This window comes from Ursus arctos, unplaced genomic scaffold, assembly GCF_023065955.2.
Source record: "Ursus arctos isolate Adak ecotype North America unplaced genomic scaffold, UrsArc2.0 scaffold_18, whole genome shotgun sequence".
Lineage (NCBI taxonomy): Eukaryota > Metazoa > Chordata > Mammalia > Carnivora > Ursidae > Ursus > Ursus arctos.
Window position 1 is genome coordinate 14606538 of NW_026622852.1, and position 17735 is coordinate 14624272.

Below are 17735 nucleotides of genomic sequence, written 5' to 3' on the forward strand. Positions count from 1 at the left end.
AAGCCTGTGTTTATGCACAAACTCCTGGATTTTCGTAGGTTTTACACAAGGAAAGGTGGTTGAAAGGTTATCTGGCTCAGAACCCTTAGAGGAGGCATTTCATAGGATAAGCTTTCCAATATTCAATTTGGAGCAGATTCTAAAAGTAATTTATCATCTTATATTTGGCTCTTCACTTTAAGTTTTTTCAACAAAGCTTAGCTATAAATGGAAGGGCATAGTGTGTGTGTGTGTGTGTGTGTGTGTGTGTGTGTGTGTGTGTTTTAAATATGTATGTAGTTTTTTGGATGTTTTAGTAGCTAATGTAATATAATTACCAAAATGTTATAATTTTACAGGTATTCTTTTATATGACTTCTCTTGATTTTTCTTAGTTGTGCACACACTCATATTCTTCAGTCGTTACACACAAAGCCAGGGAAAAGCCCCGGGCTAGCATAGAGAAGCTGGAACAAATACTTCTTTAAGAGATGAGTAGAGGAAGACGGAAATGTGATGAAACCAAGGTCCAGCAATAAGTGCTAATATGTTCAGGAGAATTAACTCGCCTTTGAAGACACAAATCCTACCATTATAAGTCGGCAGAGTATATCAGCTATTCTTAAATTACAGTACATCTGTCGTTTCTTTGTTAAAATATATGCATATGTAAGATGCAGACATATGCTCTTTACCACATGGCAGATAAATTAATACAGGCATCCAGTTATGTGAATGTAAAATTAGACAACATAAGATAGATGAGTGGATCGTTATTTTTTATTTCCAACATAGTAGGTCTTTCTTTAGCATTTCTAAGAAATATGGATGGCTTGGGTGCTGTGACTCATTTCAAGTAATTTAGGTTGACCGAACAGAACTCCTGGGTGGGCTAAAATATGTGCAAAAATAATCCTATCCCTTTTACATGAAATAATTCTGGAATTGGAAGCATTTGGTCATTTGCCATAGTTCCTACACCAGTTAAGACCCCTCTGAAGGTGGTGACGACTTCCAGCTTCCACCGCCCCCTCCCCGTTCCTCTACCACCTTCTCCTTATAACCTGCCTTCCCTCCCCCTTCCTTCCAACTCACCTCCTTCCCTCAGCAGCTTTATTGAGCTATAATTCTCATTCCATATAATTCACCCATTTAAAGTGTACAATTCAGTGATTTTAGTATATTCAAGAACTGTGCAGCTAATCACAGAGCAACCACAATCTAATTTTAGAACATTTTATTAGTAGTCAATCCCTATCACCCCTTTCCCCTCCCACAGCCCTAAGCAACTGTTAATCTACTTTCTGTCCCTAAATTTGCCTAACCCAAACCTTTCCTATAATGCAACCACACAGTACGTGGCCTTTCATGACTGGCTTCCTTCACTTAGCATTATGGTTTCAAGGGTCACTCATCTCTAGCGTGTCTCTGTACTTCGTTCACGCTCTTGTGTGAGTAATATTCCGTTGTGTGGATATGCCACATGCAGTTTGTGCGTGTATCAGTTCACGGACATTTGACTTGCTTCCATTTTGGGGCTGTTATGAATAATGCATTCACACACGTATGCAAGTTTTTGTGTGATTGTGTATTTTCATTTCTCTCGTTCATATAGCTAGGAGTGGAATTGGTGGGCCATGTGGTAACCCTGTTGAACTTTTCAAGAAACCGCCAAACTGTTTTCCAAAGGGGCTGTGCCATTTTATATTCCCACCAGCAGAGTAGGAGGGCTCTGATTTCTCCATATCCTCACCGTCCCTCTGAATTTTCATGGTGATTTATATGTTTACCTCTGTCTTCGGACTCCCCAAATCTCCTGCCCATTGTGCACAGGGCATCGGTCAGAGCTTCGTGGTGCTTTGATACACTGGTGTGGTAGCTGGTGTTAACCCTGTAGTCTCGGGCTGTGAACATTGTTGTCTGTTTCCCCCCCGGATGCTCTTCAAATATCATTTTCAATTTGTACTATGATGTGTAAAAAGGAAGCAAGGCAAACGAACCCAGGACCACCTCCTTTTATGAATCTTCTTAGGCAGCTGGGACTGGTTAGGATCTCTAAGATGACTCCCGATGATACTAAACCTGGCCAGTTCAAAGTACGTCCACAGACCGGCGACGCTTGGAAAACCCCCACTCGTGAGAGCCGAAAGGGTTGCAGATGTGCCGGTTTCTGCAGTAAGCGCTGATATCCACAAACACTGTTGTGCCCGTGCAGAGCATCCGTTGTTATCTCTGTAATTATGGCTGGCTCAGTCCTCTGAGAATTAGGTACTCGGTACTGAATCAGAATTAAATCGTGTCTTGGAAAGTGCTCGGGTAGTCAGGTTGCTTTTATTCCTTCACTAGTGAAGAGAACACTAGTTATGGTTGAAGGACTTCAATGGAGTTGAGGTTATTAAACTTAAGAGAAGCATTTCCTCTCTGTTTTCTTTTATCCCCCTGCAAGAATCCTGACTCAGTGCAGTTCCTAAATGGAACAGTGCTTTGGGGACCTATGAAGAAGGCAGTCTGCAGGAATTGTTAATTATTTCTAAAAATAACTCCGGGAGACAGGCTAATGGTAATGACTGGGTTCTGGCACTTTATGGTTATAGCAACCACTTTTATATATTTTGATTTCCTCCCCTAATGCTTAATTATCTCCATGTGGGCATTATGATGGTGTGTCATTGAAAGTATTACAAATTTAATTAATTGCTTGACAATTATATCTTGTTAGAAACTACAATAGTGGTAATCTTTTTACATTTTTAAATTTTTGGTTCAAACAAACCTAACTAATCACAGAGCAAGCACAAAATCTTCCAGTTGCAAATTAGACACAATAAAGTATAGCTACCAATTACAGATGTTAGTGTTTTTATATTCTATGGCAACAAACTGCCGCGTCTAAACGAAAGTCAACTCAAGCATTCTGTCTTTCCGGATCTCCAGTTTATATTCTACTGGAAGATTTTAAGCTTTGCCGTAGAGATATGGCTAGAATCACAAGTTAAAAAAGAAAGTATTCCGACAAGGCAAATATTTAATTACAAACCATAGAAGTTCAATATATTGAATGTGTCAGTGTTTGCATTTTATTGTCAGATGGCGTAAAATTTTATTAGTGTTCTATGATAATCATTGCTTACGCTGGCTTGCGATAATTTTCTTAGTATATTACCATTAGTGCTTTCCATGGATCTGGGATTGTAGCTACTAAGACAGAGTTTACCATTCAGTTAATCTGAAAATGAATAGATATTTTCAAATGAATTTTTAATGGTCTTTTGACATTACAGTACAATGAGTCTACCTCAGTTTTTAGATCTCGACATAAAAAGGACAAAGAAAAGATTTTACATAATGTTTTAATATTGCCTTCTCTGTCATTTCAGATAAGACCAGAAATCCCTACTCCCAATGAGCTGGATGAAGATGAAGATGATGAGGGCGATGAGAAGGATCTGGATCTTTCCATTCCTGGCTCTTGCTATCTCAAACTGTTGTCCCTTACCACTCCTTTGGTTTTACCAGGTGACTCCTAGTTAGTGGCAGAGGAACTCGCGTTTCTCAGTGATGTTACCTGTCGATTGTGTTCTTTTGTGATGTGTATGTATGATAGCTTACTTTAAGTATAGCTTACTGTCTATCTGAAAGGCTCAAGGTATCCGTCTGTTGTAGAGGGACTGCTTGAGGTAGTAATGGTGCTCAGAACACACTGAAAAGTGTTAGAGTCGAATAAAATTGAACCAGAAAACTAGTTTAAACAACCATTTTCAGTGAGAAATTAAAATTCATTTCAAAAGCTATATTCTGCAAGACAAATTTGCAGTGGGACTTCAAGTCACTGGCTCCAATAATGGTTCTTTATTCTATAAGCTAACTGAAAAGATGGTTAGAATCTTCAGAGATTTACTGGGTGCTTTTATTATGAATTTATTCTTCAGAATTATTACAAAGATGGTATCAATATTTGAGAGCTGCAAATTAATGGTTTAAAAATGGATTAAATTGTACGATCGTTCTATTTTGATAAAAAGCTTACAGGACCTTCAAATTTAAAAAAATTATTCTAATTATATCTAATTATTGTAATTCAATCTTTGCCGAGCATGCATCTATTACCTTGTTCTGTCCCAATTCTACCTTAAATGTACATGGACGTAAAAAAGTCAATTTCTGAAAATTAAGTTCAGTACATTCAAGGTATGTCATCTGGTCAATCATAATCTCAATATCCTGTACCAGGGGACATTTTCCCCTTGGTTTCACCCCACATAGAGATTTCCTGAGGAATTCAGGCAAATAGATATTATCTATTTCTAGACAAAGCTCCTGTCCCAAATCCCTGCCTCCTTTCATTAGAGAAAACTGAAATGGTACAACTTAGACAAAGAGAGCACCCTTCCTTTTCTCTTGATGCCCAGAACAAGCCTTAAAGATTTGTTCCCTGGTCCTCTCTTCTGTTCTTCCCCACGTCCGGAAGGCTCTTCAGAGTCTAGGACCCCTTTGCCATTTTAACGGTCAGTCCTAGGAAGGAAAGAACTTTGTTATCCAAGGTTCCCCCTGTATCCCCAAATCGCCTTAGTGGTAAATCTTCTTTTGGGCTTTTTAAATGACGTTGTTCCTCCTGACGAGGGTCCTTCCCTCCAGTCTTGTCGTATTGGAAAAAGGAGAAGGTGTGGCCGAGGACTGCTGTTGCTTCTCTGCTCTCAGGATGTGGTGGCCATTAACCTGTCCTACATCGTTTGTTCTTGATGGTACAAGTGCCTTTCCCTGAGAAAGAAGGAGGGAGGACTGGAGTTCAGCATCTGTATCTGTTTGAGAAAATTCAATAATTAGACTCGGTTGGGGGTGCCGTAGATGCTGTCTGTGTCTGGCAAACCATGTCACCATGGGCAGAGTTCTTTATTTTTCGGTGCCTCCCTTTCCCTGCACTTACTGCAACTACTCAAAAAAGAACCAGGGGAAAGCACCAGCCTTAAGAATATGTGCCCTCAAATGTACAGGGTGGATTAAAACCAGGAAATTCACATTAGTACAAAGCAAGTAAAGTATGGACCTATTAGGATTTCTCCAGTTGTTGGTGTTGTTTTTCCATACAGTATATACACTTCTTGGTTTAACATTGTTTTTTGTTTTTTGTTTTTTTTCACTCAGCATAGTGTCTTTGATCTTTATTCAAATACTGGCCTATCTCAATTTTTTTTTCAAATTGCTGAGTAGTACTCCACTGTACTACGTACCATAGTTTGTCCACTCGCTTGTTAAGGGACATGGGGGTTGTTTTAAAAATTTCTATCTAACACCCTCTCTACAGATTTTCAGCTCTTTTAAGTTCTCACCTGGTCACCTGGAGGGACAGGGCAAGGCTCGGAAGCAGCGGAAAAATTCCTAGTTGCTGGCTTGGTGGTTGGAGGCAGATGGTGCTGTATATATATATCGGTTATACTCGTGGCATAATACCATTTCAGCTCTTGGTTTTATGACATGGTATCATAGCATTTAAACTATTTTCGGGGCTGCAGTTAATTTGAGAATCCTTCGTTCTCTGAAGAGCTTGACAAGTAGACAAGTTTCCATTCCGGAGTTAGTGCGCGTGCAGGTGTGTACGTACCTCCTGACCTGTGTGAGCTTTTGCCAAAATAGGAGCCCTTTGGGGAAAGCATGAAATTATCTTCTCTCCCCATAGCTCCTCTGTCCTCGCAAAAATGAGTCTTCTCTGCGTTCTGAAAAGTCTGTACTTCCACTCAGCGTGAAGCGTTCACACACGTGCACACATATTAGATGGAACTGGATGTTCCTCATTTCTTTCATTGAGGTGGTGTGTTGATCAGGGTCTTGACAGAAAAGGCACATTCGGACGCAGTCCTTGAGAGGTTAATGGGCTCTTGACAGCCGTGTGGTCAGGGCTGCAGGACATTCACGACAGCGGTGCAGCACCCCAGAGTGGTTAATATCCCTCAGCCTGAGGAGGTGAGGAAGGGGAGGTGGCAGTTTGGAGAATTAGGGAGAGCATCTGCGTCATAATTAGTGCTGCCGAAGGGGAACCAGGGCCTGCAGAAGAGGGATGCAGGCAACTTGTAGCAGTCCTGCAGGAGGGGGTCTGGGGAGTACATGCCCTGACCTCATTCTGTTCCCACCGTCTGATCTCCTGCAAGTGTCTCCGTGGGATAAAGCCAACTGGAAGCCAAAGGACAAGGGAGCCTGTGGGTGCACTCGTTACAGGTTATTCTTCCAGGGCAGGAAGCAAGGTTGAGAGGGTAGAGGGTGGATCTGGAGGCGTACATGGGAAACATCCCACACAGGCGTCCTCTGGGCTCTGAATGGGGAAACGTGGTCGCGTCTGTGAAGGCTGCAGGTAGGAGCGACAGGACTGGATGTGTAACAGACGCTCCGGGGTGCGCTTGCTGCCTTTAATTTAATCATGGTCATTGAGCGCAGACTTCTAGATCTACTAGGAACGAACTTCCGGTTTCGTCAGCTGGACCTTTCATTTTTGTTCCTCTGAGAAGGCACATGCAGTGGTTTTCTTTTTTGTTTTCCATACGTCTGTTTAGCTTTAATGTGTTTGTTGTTTTTGTTTCCTGCATTGGCAACCTCTAGTGGTCCTTAGAAAAATAACACTTGAATATGAACCTGTAGTCTTACCAGATATTTTGTTTGGACGTCCTGTTGTCTTCTGCTCCCATAGTCTGTCTCTAATAAGTAGAAAGGTGAAGCAATAAAGGGTTGGGCTTAATTCGAAGGAACCAAAGAAATAATGAGCTAGTATTTTGGTGTTTTAAATAATTGTACTGATATTGCTACAGAATGATGGATGGTCATAAACGGCCTCTCTGAAATACCTAAGCGACAAGAAGGAACTGGTCCCATGGAAATCTGAGACTGGCGTGTTCCACTAGTGGAAGGAATAGCACGTGCAGCGGGTCTGACTTAGGACCTTTGTGTCATTGCAGAATAGAAACGAAGGCTGTGTGGCAGCGTGCCCTTCGCAGAGCTAGCAAGGAGGTTGGATGGCAGAGCTGAGGTCAAAGGGAAAGTCGGGGGGTAGATCCTATAAAGCCTTGATCATTGTCGAAGTGTTAATGTTACTCCATGGATGGTGAAAAAGCACTGGAAGTTGTTAGGGAAGGCAGTGACGTGAAATTCTGGCTTTGGGGCAGAGGGCGGTTTGGGGGGGTGGTCATGAGGAGAAGACACCAAGAAGCTAGTTTTTAAATTCGTCCAGATGAGGAAGAGAGAAGAAGATGACTAGCCAAGTAGCAGTGAAAATGGAGGGAAATGGATGGATCTGGGATATATTTTCAAAGGTAGATCTGGAAGGACTTGCTAATGGATTACATATGAGAAATATGAGAAAGAGAGGAATTAAGAATGTGTAAGGTTTTAAGCTTGAGTACCCAGCTGCCATGATCTAACTTGGGAAGCCTGAGACAAGAATGGGGATCAAGATTTCCCTTTTCACTTTGTGAAGTTTGGTTTGAAATATAGCTCTAGGTCTGTGTGTGTGTGTGTGTGTATAAGTGTGTACTTATACACTTACACTTCTATACACACACACACACACATATACTTAAACACACACACATATATGAGTTAACAATGAATGATCGATTCTCTCCTAACATACTATATTTACTCTATTTTTTATCTCCTTTCAGCTTTGGAGGAATTTTTTACATCTCTTGTGAAGCAAGAAATGGTGAATATGCCCCGAGGGGTGTATCACTCTGCATTAAAAGGAGGTGTCCGGTCCGACCAAGGAAAAACTGTAGCAGGAATCCCCAATTTTATATTGAAAATGTATGAAACCAATAAGCAACCAGGTTTGAAACCTGGCCTTGCAGGTAAGTACAGTACATAGTATCAACGTATAGGCTTTTTTTTTTCCCCCTCTACGGATTCTATTTATTTATTTGAAAGAGAGAGAGAATGAGGTGGGGAGGGACAAAAGGAGAGAGAGAAGCAGGCTCACCGCTGAGCAGGAAGCCCGACCCAGGGCTCGATCTCAGGACCCTGGGATCATGACCTGAGCCAAAGGCAGACGTTTAACCAGCTGAGCCACCCAGGCTGCCCCAAGGTATAGATTTTTAATGTAAGGATGTAACTTCCACTTCCAAGACAGATGTGAAGAGGTCATGGCAGAATGCCACTGCTGCTAACATTTTGGCACAACTGGACAAATTACAAAAATAAATCACATTGTAAAGACATCAGAGAACTGCAGAAGCAAAGACAAGTAGACTAAAATTACAGAATGGGGAGAAAGAACATTTTAGGGCTGTGCCCCTACTGCCCCATGGGAGATAGTCACTGGTTTTGGTTGTGCACTAGGATTGGGGCTTGGCCCAAGAAGAGGTCTGTTGGAGTAGAGAGAAACCAGTGGAGCTTTTAGTGGTTTCATGGGTCTAGAGTGATGTGATGGCAGATTTTCTATGTCAACTTGACTGGGCTGAGTGATACTCAGATATCTGGAAAAACATTATTTCTGGACGTCTTTGAGTATATTTCCCAAAGAGGTTAGCATTAGAACCAGTAGACTGAGTAAAGAAGGTCACCCTCACCAGTGTGGGCAGGCAACAACCAATTCCCTGATGGCCTGACTATAACAGAGAGCTGGAAGAAGGGTGAGTTTGCGCTTTCCCTAGCCAGGATGTCCATCTTCCCTGAATTACATTGAATTACTGAATTACACCACCAGCCTTCCTGGATCTCCAGCTTGCAGACAGCAAGATCATGGGACTTCTTAGCCTCCATAATCTTGTGAGCCAATTCCTGTAATAAATATCCCCATATATAGAGAGAGAAAGGGTTGGGGGAGAAAGAAGGAGAAGAGGGGGGAGAGAAATTGACCTTGAGATTCTGGTTCTCTGAAGACTCTAATAGAGGTGAGAAACCAGAGAATTTTCTCATAAGCTATCGGACTGAATTTTGAGTTTGTACTGAAAGTTAAAAGAACTAGGCTGGTGCTTCTGAGAGGCAAAGTGAAATCTCCAGCCTCCCTGTGCTTAGGAAACAAAGAAGAGGTAGGAGAATGGGCCTGAAAAACACACGAAGAGTGAATTGATACCGAAGGTCTACACCTCTTCTCCCCGGAGGGCATTTACCTATTCTGGCCTCAGCTGGAGGCTGAAATTCAGGCTTGACCTTAACAAGAGGCTGGTGCAGGAGGCAGAGAAACCAACAGAGACCTTGTTCATGCAGTGTCTGAGTGGTAAAACTGGGGACTTGTGGGACCTCAGACACAGAGCCTATTTCTCCCTCAAGATTATTTGTCAAATTTTGAAGCTTTATGGGATGGAAGGTTAAAGAGCTAAACTGAAAACCTCGGAGGACACATCTGAATCTCTCATAAGCTTTCTGTATTGAGGAGACCAATTAGGCTGTCAGATGAAAATCTTGGGGAAGGCATGCCCGAGGAACAGGGCTGAACCAGAGGTAGACTGAGATTCACCAAAGCTATAATCAAGCCTAACCCAGTTGAATCGGATTCAATTGAAATGATCAGTCCTTTATTCTCTCTACCTGAAAGAGGGGAAGAGAAACTCCTGTCTGAGTAAAAAAAATAGTATCATCTAGATTTTCTGTGGTTCCTTTGTGTGCTCTCCAATACTCAGTGACAAAGGTATTGGACGTATGAAAAAGGAAGAAACTTTGAAATGAAGGGGCATTTCATGGAGACAAGTCATTCCACTAAGAAAATATCACACTTCTAATCAGTGTACACAAAATAGCATAATTTTTAAAATATATGGACAACATTCCCAAAACTAAAAGACAAAGTGGACAAACCTGCCAGAAGGGCGGTGGGTGGGGCCTGGGTTCATAGGTGATGGGGATTAAGGAGTGCACCTGTTGTGATGAACACCAGGTGTCATATGGAAGTTTGGAATCACTATATTGTAGACCTGAAACTAATATTATACTCTGTTAACTAGCTGGCATTTAAATTTAAGACGTGGACAAACCTATAATAATAGTGGGAAACTTCAAAACACTTCTTTAAAGATTTTATCTATTTTTGAGAGAGAGAGAGCACCAGCTCAAGCACAAGGAGGGGGAGGGGGAGAGGGAGAAGCAGCCCCTCCCCGTTGCTGAGCAGGAAGCCTGAGTGGAACTTGATCCCAGGACCTTGAGATTATGACCTGAGCCGAAGGCAGACACTTAACCAACTAAGCCACCCAGGTGTCCCACTTTAAAACATTTTAAGGGACGCCTGAGTGGCTCAATCAGTTAAGTGTCTGCCTTCAGCTCAGGTCATGCTCCCAGGGTCCGGGGATCGAGTCCCACATCGGGCTCCCTGCTCAGCGGGGAGTCTGCTCCTCCCACTCCCTCTGCTGCTGCTGCTCTGTCATATATTGAAATTTACAAAATAATCAGTAAATTTACCTCTGAACTATACTGTGAACTAACTTTACTTAATTGACATATAGAGCATTACACGTTACAGTAACAGAATTCTTAGGCTTTTTAGCAGTGCTTGGGGAAATTAACAAAATGACCATATGATGGACCATAAACTTCAAGAAATTTCAAAACATTAAAGTTATCTTCTGATAACTGATATTAGAGTCTATCTTCTGATGATGGTGGAATTGAGCTAAAAATAAATAACAAAAGGATAGCTAGAATGTCTCCAGTAGCTTCAAAATTGAACAGTATACTTATAAGTAATCCATGGATCAAAGAAAAAATAAAAATGGAAATCAGAAAATATTTTTAACTGAATCATAATGAAAATAAGCCACATCATGACTTGTGGGACTTAGCTAAAACAGCAGTAGAGGGAAATTTGTACTTTCAATACATATGTTAAATAACAAGAAAGGAAAACAATTTGATTTAAGCTTCCATTTCAAGAATAGCAGCAAATTAAGCTTAAAGAAAGGAATAATGAAGATAAGAATAAAAAAACAAGAGAAAACATATAAAGAAAATCACAGCCAAAAATTGATTTTTTTTTTTAAAGATTTTATTTATTCAAGAGAGAGTACATGCACACGTGAGCAGGGGGAAGGGCAGAGGGAAAGGGAGAGAATCCCATGCAGACTCTGAGATGAGCGCAGAGCCCGATGCAGGGCTCCATCCCAGGACCCTGAAACCAAGAGTTGGATGCTTAACTGACTGAGCCACCCGGGTGCCCGTAAAATTGATTCTTTAAAAAGTTTTTAAAAAATTGATAAAGCCGTTGTAAGTTTAGACAATAAAATGGAGAAATATAGATTGTCTCTATTAGAACAACAGAGAGGACACCACTTCAGACCTACAGCATTCAAGAAGACCGTAAAAAAGGGGCGCCTGGGTGGCTCAGTCGTTAAGTGACTGCCTTCGGCTCAGGGTGTGATCTCGGAGTCCTGGGATCGAGTCCCATGTCAGGCTCCTCCACTGGGAGCCTGCTTCTTCCTCTCCCACTCCCCCTGCTTGTGTTCCCTCTCTCGCTGGCTGTCTCTCTGTCAAATAAATAAATAAAATCTTAAAAAAAAAGATCATAAAAGAATATTACGAAGAACTTTCAGCCAGTAAGTGTCACAGTTTGGATGAAATATAGAAATTCACTAAAATATAAAACTTTGCAAAACTGACAGAAGGAGAAATAGACTATATGAATAGTTTGATATGTATTGAAGAAATTGAATCTCTAACAACTTTCCCACAAAGAAAACTCTAAGTGCAAATGGCTTTCTTGGCTAATTCTTCCCAAAAATCAAAGAAGTAATAATAATGGTCTTCCATAAATTCTAACAGAGAATAGGAAAAAGGGAACACTGTTGATGAGATCAGCATAATCTTGATACTGAGTACAAGAAGGGAATATTATAAAGCAATCTCTTCCATTACACATAGTTGTAAAACTACCCCAAAAATATATTAGAAAATGGAATTTAGCAATACAGAGGATAGTACATAACAATTGAGGTTAATTTAATATTTGAAAATCAGTATAGTTCAGTACATTAATAGAAAAAGGCAGAACAATCTTTAGGTGATCTCAATAGATGCAGAAATAGCCTTTGAATGATTTTGTTTTCATTCCTGATACAAAAAAGACTCTCATTAAACTATGAATGGAAGGGAGCTTTTTAAAATTCTCATAAAGAACATCTACAATGCTGTCTTTGTACTTCATACTGAAATATTGAAACTTTTACTCCTGAAATTGGGAAAGAGACAGGGGTGTTTGTTATAAGCACTAATTTTTCAGTATTGTAATGAAGACTATAGCTAGTGTAATAAGCCTCGAAAAATTAAAGTCATAAGGATTAGAAAGGAAGAAGTAGAATAGTAATTATTTGCAGACAAAAAATTAGCCATTAAAATAGTCGTCAGTGGGGTGCCTGGCTGGCTCAGTTGGTAGCACATGCAACTCTTGATCTCAGGGTCGTGAGTTCAAGCCCCGTGTTGGGTGTAAAGCTTAGTTTAAAAACTTTTCTTTCTTTCTTTCTTTCTTTTTTTTTTTAAGACTTTATTTATTTGAGAGAGAGGGAGAGGGAGAGGCAGATTCCCTGCTGAGCAGAGAGCCAGATGTGGTGCTGGATCCCAGGACCCTGAGATAATGACCTGAGCTGAAGGCAGACACTTAACTGACTGAGCCACCCAGGCACCCCTGTAAAGCTTAGTTAAAAAAAAAAAAAAAATATATATATATATATATATATACACACACACATATATATATACATATATATATACACATATATATATACATATATATTAAAAAATATTCATTAGTGATTACTTAGTTAAATAGTCATTGTAGATGCTTGTATAATACATGGAAAATCCAAAATAATCTACAGACTAATTAGGATTAGTAAATGAATTCAGCAAGGTTACTTTATACATATAAAGGTCAACATACAAATCAATTATATATTTTTATATACCATAGTAAAAAAAAATTTTTAAACTGTACCATTTATATAGCACTGAAAAATATAGACTACCTAGGATAAATTTAACAGAGTGTATAAAACCTTTACACTGGAAGCTACAAATTATTATGGAGAAAAATTAAAGACATCCTAATAAATGAAGTCATATACAATGTTGATGGACTGGAAGACTCTAATTTGTAAAAATGTCAACTCTCTTAAATTAATGAATAGATTCATTCCAGTCCCTAGCAATATCCTGGCTAGGATATTGGAAATTGACAAGCTGATTCTAAAATTTGTGTGGAAATGCAAAGGTCAGAATTAGCCAAAGTAATGTTGAAGAACAACACCAAAATAGGAGGATATACATTACCAGGTATCAAGACCTATTATAAAGCCACAATAACTAAAAGTGGTATTGGTGCAAGGATTGACAGGTTGACCCACGAAGAATATAGAGTGTCCAGAAACAGACCCACATACCAAGGTCTCCAAATTTGTTACCTGAGTGACATTGCAGTGCTGTGGAGAAAAGGGATGGTCTTTTCAACAAATGATCCTATAATTAAAATCTCTGATTATAATAAAAAAATAAAAATAAAATCTCTGATTATAAAAGTAATAACAAATTATATTAAAATCAAGAACACATGTGAACCAAAATCTACCATTAAGAGCATTTAAACTCAGGCCACGGAATGCAAAGAAGGTATTTATAATACACATACCTGATAAAGGACTCAATTTAGATTATATCAAATATTTTTTGCAAATCAATAAGAAAGTTAATAAAAAATTGGAAAAAGAATCGAACACATCCTCCAAAAGAAGAAATTCCAATGTCCAATGAACATATGAGTAAATAGTCTTCTTCGTTATCAGAGAAATGCAAATTAAAACCACAGTAAGATACTGTTACATACTTACCAGGTTGGCTAAGTGAAAAAAGATGGAAAATAAAAAGTATTGATAAATACATGGAGCAACTAGACTGGGGTTGGGAATGTAAGTCAGTACAACCACTGTGGAAAGCTGGTTCTGAACAAACTGGTTCAGACTGGTTCTGAACAAAATCATACCCTGTTTTACCTAGTGTTTTCATTCTTAGGGATAAACCTAAATGAAGTCCCCAAAAGACATACTATAATGTCCATAGCAGCATTATTTGAGGAGCTCTAACCTTGGAAGCTGTCTAAATGCCTACTGACAGTAAAATGGATAGATAAATTGTGTTATATTCACGTGGTGGAATATTATTCAGCAACGAGAAGGAATAGACTACAACTGCGAATAATGTGGATGATTCTCGCAATGATTATTTGAGGGAACGAAGCCAGATACAAAAGCATATGTACAGTCTAATTCCATTTATATAAAGTACCGAAGTGGGCAGAATGGTTGTTAGCAGGTTGGTACGTTTGGGGTGGGGGTGGACGTGACTGGAAGGAGGCATGAGAAAGGGGTCAGGGATGTTGATAATGGTTTATTTCTTGATGTGGGTGCCAATTACTTGTTCAGTTTGTGAAAATTCATTGAGCTGTATGCTTTTGATGTGCACTTTTCTCAGCATATATTGTACTTCAGTAAGAGATATTTAAAAATGTAATGATCTTCATGTTTTAAATTTTTAGTTCTTGAATGTGTCTTCTCATTGGCTCACAATTACCCAGATAGCTTCCAAGACTACTTCCAGCATTTGTCTGTCTTCCTTTGCTTTTCCGTGAACACTGGGGGCCAGCTGGAGCTGGAAGTTCAGTTTGAGAACTTAGTTGACCAGAGTGGGGAGGACAGGGAGGTGAAAGATTAGAGGAGGAGGAGGGAGGAAAAAGGGGAGAGTGAATGCATGTGAGTGTAGGGATGAAGGAAAACTTGTCCACTTGTGGGTATAACCTAAAGGAGCCCCTGTTATCAGGAGTTCACAAGGGTTGATATGTGTAGGCATTTCTCTTTAATTGGAATTATTATTTCTTCTTTCTTTCTTTCTTTCTTTCTTTCTTTCTTTCTTTCTTTCTTTCTTTCTTTCTTTCTCTTCTTCCTCCTCCTCCCCTTCCTCTTCTTCTTCTTCTTCTTCTTCTTCTTCTTCTTCTTCTTCTTCTTCTTCACCTATTTAGAGAGAGAGTTCACGCAAGCAGGGGGAAGGGCAGAGAGAGAGAGAATCCTCAAGCCAACTCCCTGCTGAGTGGGGATTCCCCACATGGGGCCCAATCCCAGGACCCTGAGATCATGACCTGAGCTGAAATCAAGAGTCCGTGATACTCAACCAACTAAGCTGCCCAGGAGCCCCTAATTGGAATTTATTCTTAAAAAATTAAAAATCTCTAGAAGTAACAGCTCACAAAATTTAAAATCATAAATTGTAAATTTGTTTATTTACAAATGAATAAAGCTCATGAATAAGTGATAATTTGAATATGGTAACTGCTAACTTCTTAAATCACTTCTATTTTTTCTTTCCTTAGACACCGTAGTCAAAAAATCGTATTTGCTTAGCAAATTATTTTAATTTGTAAATCTCTCAATCCAGGGGTGCCTGGGTGGCTCAGTCCATTAAGCATCTGCCTTCCGCCCAGGTCACGATTGCAGGGTCGCTCTGCCCTCCCCTTGCTCTTGTTCTCGGGTGTGCGCTGTCTCTCTCAAATAAATGAAATCTTAAAAACAAAAACAAAAAAAACCTGACTATCCAGATTGATTGAATATGGATTACTGAGACTCTGGGAATCTAATTAATTAAGTTTTTCCATAAGAAATGTTTTTATAAGTTGTTTTTACCCCCTCAGGTGGTATGTTATTTTGTTACGATGTTTCAACCTATCAGAGTAAAGATGGCAAACCATTGAATCGACTGATGGCCAGTAGAGGGCGAAGTTTCAAGCAGACCTCTCTCGCTCTAGTGCATGAGGTAGGTGCCTCCATAGACAGTGTAACCGGTTCTTCTTGCTTGTATATGTTTAGGTGCTACCCCCCCTTCAGTTTATGGTCATTAAATTTAGTGTGTGTTTATTTTATTTTGTTTCAAAGATTTTTAAAATTTATTCGAGAAAGAGAGAGCGAGAGAGCATGAGCAGGGCGAGGGTGGGGGAAAGAAGGAGAAGCAGAAGCAGGCTCCCCACTGAGCAGGGAGCCTGATGTGATGCAGGGGCTCCATTCTAGGACCCTGGGATCCCAGCCTGAGCCGAAGGCAGATGCTTAACTGACTGAGCCACCCAGGCGCCCCTACATTCCTTTTTTAAATTCAAAACTTGCATACCGTTTTGAGAGAGAGCACACAAGCAGGGGGAGCAGCAGGCAGAGTGAGAAGCAGGCTCCTCTCTGAGCAAGGAACCTGATGTGGGACTTGATCCCAGGACCTTGGGATCATGACCTGAGCTGAAGGCAGACGTTTAACTGACTGAGCCACCCAGGTTTCCCTAAAAGTTGCTTTTAAAGGCAACCAAAATAGTGGACCCAACTGAATACTAAAATATTTGGATGTGTTTGGATGTGTTTCTGAAAGAAACATGCTTCTCTCATTGCCCAGCCTTATTATTAGGGAGTAGTATGTAGTAATTTGGTTTCTTTCATCATTGTTTAACTTGTATTGTTCAGAATAAATACCAACTTATTATTTAAAGAAATAATCTTGCCTGTTTCTTGATTTGAATCCTCTGCAAGTACGTAGGGCTCCAGTGTTTATATATTTTGTGGATGTTGTGAATTAACCGTAAATAAGTGTTTAAGGAAAAAAAACCCTTTGGTTTTCGTGTTTATTCTGTTTTTCTTTTAGGCTACCCTTTTAAAATAAAGTTATGTGATGCCGTGAGATGATTTGTATAAAGTCTGATCATATCAGATTGTAGCAACACCAGAGGGAGGAGAGAAGCTGGAGAGCATGTGGGAAATGTGGGCTTTAGTGTTACCTTTAAACAGTTTATGACGGTTACTCATTCAGGTGTATATAGATTAAAATAAATGAATAACAAAGTATCCTAACAAAGAGGTTTCTTTTATATAATTTGGACATGGTAGGTTATATACCACTTACAAATGAAGATAGGAATTGTAAAACATTTAATGGCTTGATGTAAACGTAATTAGAGCTACTACAGTATGTTTGTACTAAATCTCATTTTGGTGCGTAATTTCTGAATCTTGGCACCACTCATTTGGCTGGATTATATTCTGCATCCTGTCACTTGCTACAAGTAGCATATCCAGTTTTTAGAGATCTGTCTTTATCCTGTGCCGCCCATGTTCTTTCATATATTTAATTAGAGTTGAAATTATATAAATATTTGGTTCAAAGCTTTTTTTTGTCTAATTCAGTGTTTTCACTTAACTAAGGAGGGACTAAAGATCTGGGAGGAAAAGAGGTTTAATTTCATGAAAGAAAGAACATAGGTGATTTCTAGATTTGTTTTCCCTAACATCTCATTACGGCCATGGAGAAGGGAGAGATTTGGTGCCTTTTTGTGTTTTAAGCTGTGCACGTAGGGGATTGAAGGTTACTTAACCAAGTACTTAACCAAAGTGTTAAGTATTAATGGAAAGTTGATTTTAAAAGTCACCATCAGAACAGAAAGAAGAAAAAGTGTTAATATGAGGAGTAGCAGAAGGCAATCTAATAAGTTTCAGCAAATGGCATCAGAATTTAGGCATGCCTTGGATATGAACAGAGAAATTATTTGGGTTAAAATAATTGTTGCTGGGGCGCCTGGGTGGCACAGCGGTTAAGCGTCTGCCTTCGGCTCAGGGCGTGATCCCGGCGTTCTGGGATCGAGCCCCACATCAGGCTCCTCCACTGTGAGCCTGCTTCTTCCTCTCCCACTCCCCCTGCTTGTGTTCCCTCTCTCGCTGGCTGTCTCTATCTCTGTCAAATAAATAAATAAAATCTTTAAAAAAAATAATTGTTGCTGGTAT

General features: G+C 39.9%; 1 protein-coding gene across 5 annotated transcripts in view; it reads left to right on the top strand.

The window, feature by feature from the left end:
• Nucleotides 1-17735, top strand: part of FOCAD (focadhesin) — a 297831-nt gene that overhangs the window by 188953 nt on the left and 91143 nt on the right. For all 5 annotated transcript variants that reach the window (XM_026506454.4, XM_048223032.2, XM_044386894.3 and 2 more), the window contains 3 exons: nt 3357-3495; nt 7626-7811; nt 15617-15738. In XM_026506454.4, coding sequence (XP_026362239.2) covers nt 3357-3495; nt 7626-7811; nt 15617-15738 — 447 coding nt within the window. The remainder of the gene's footprint in view (nt 1-3356; nt 3496-7625; nt 7812-15616; nt 15739-17735) is intronic.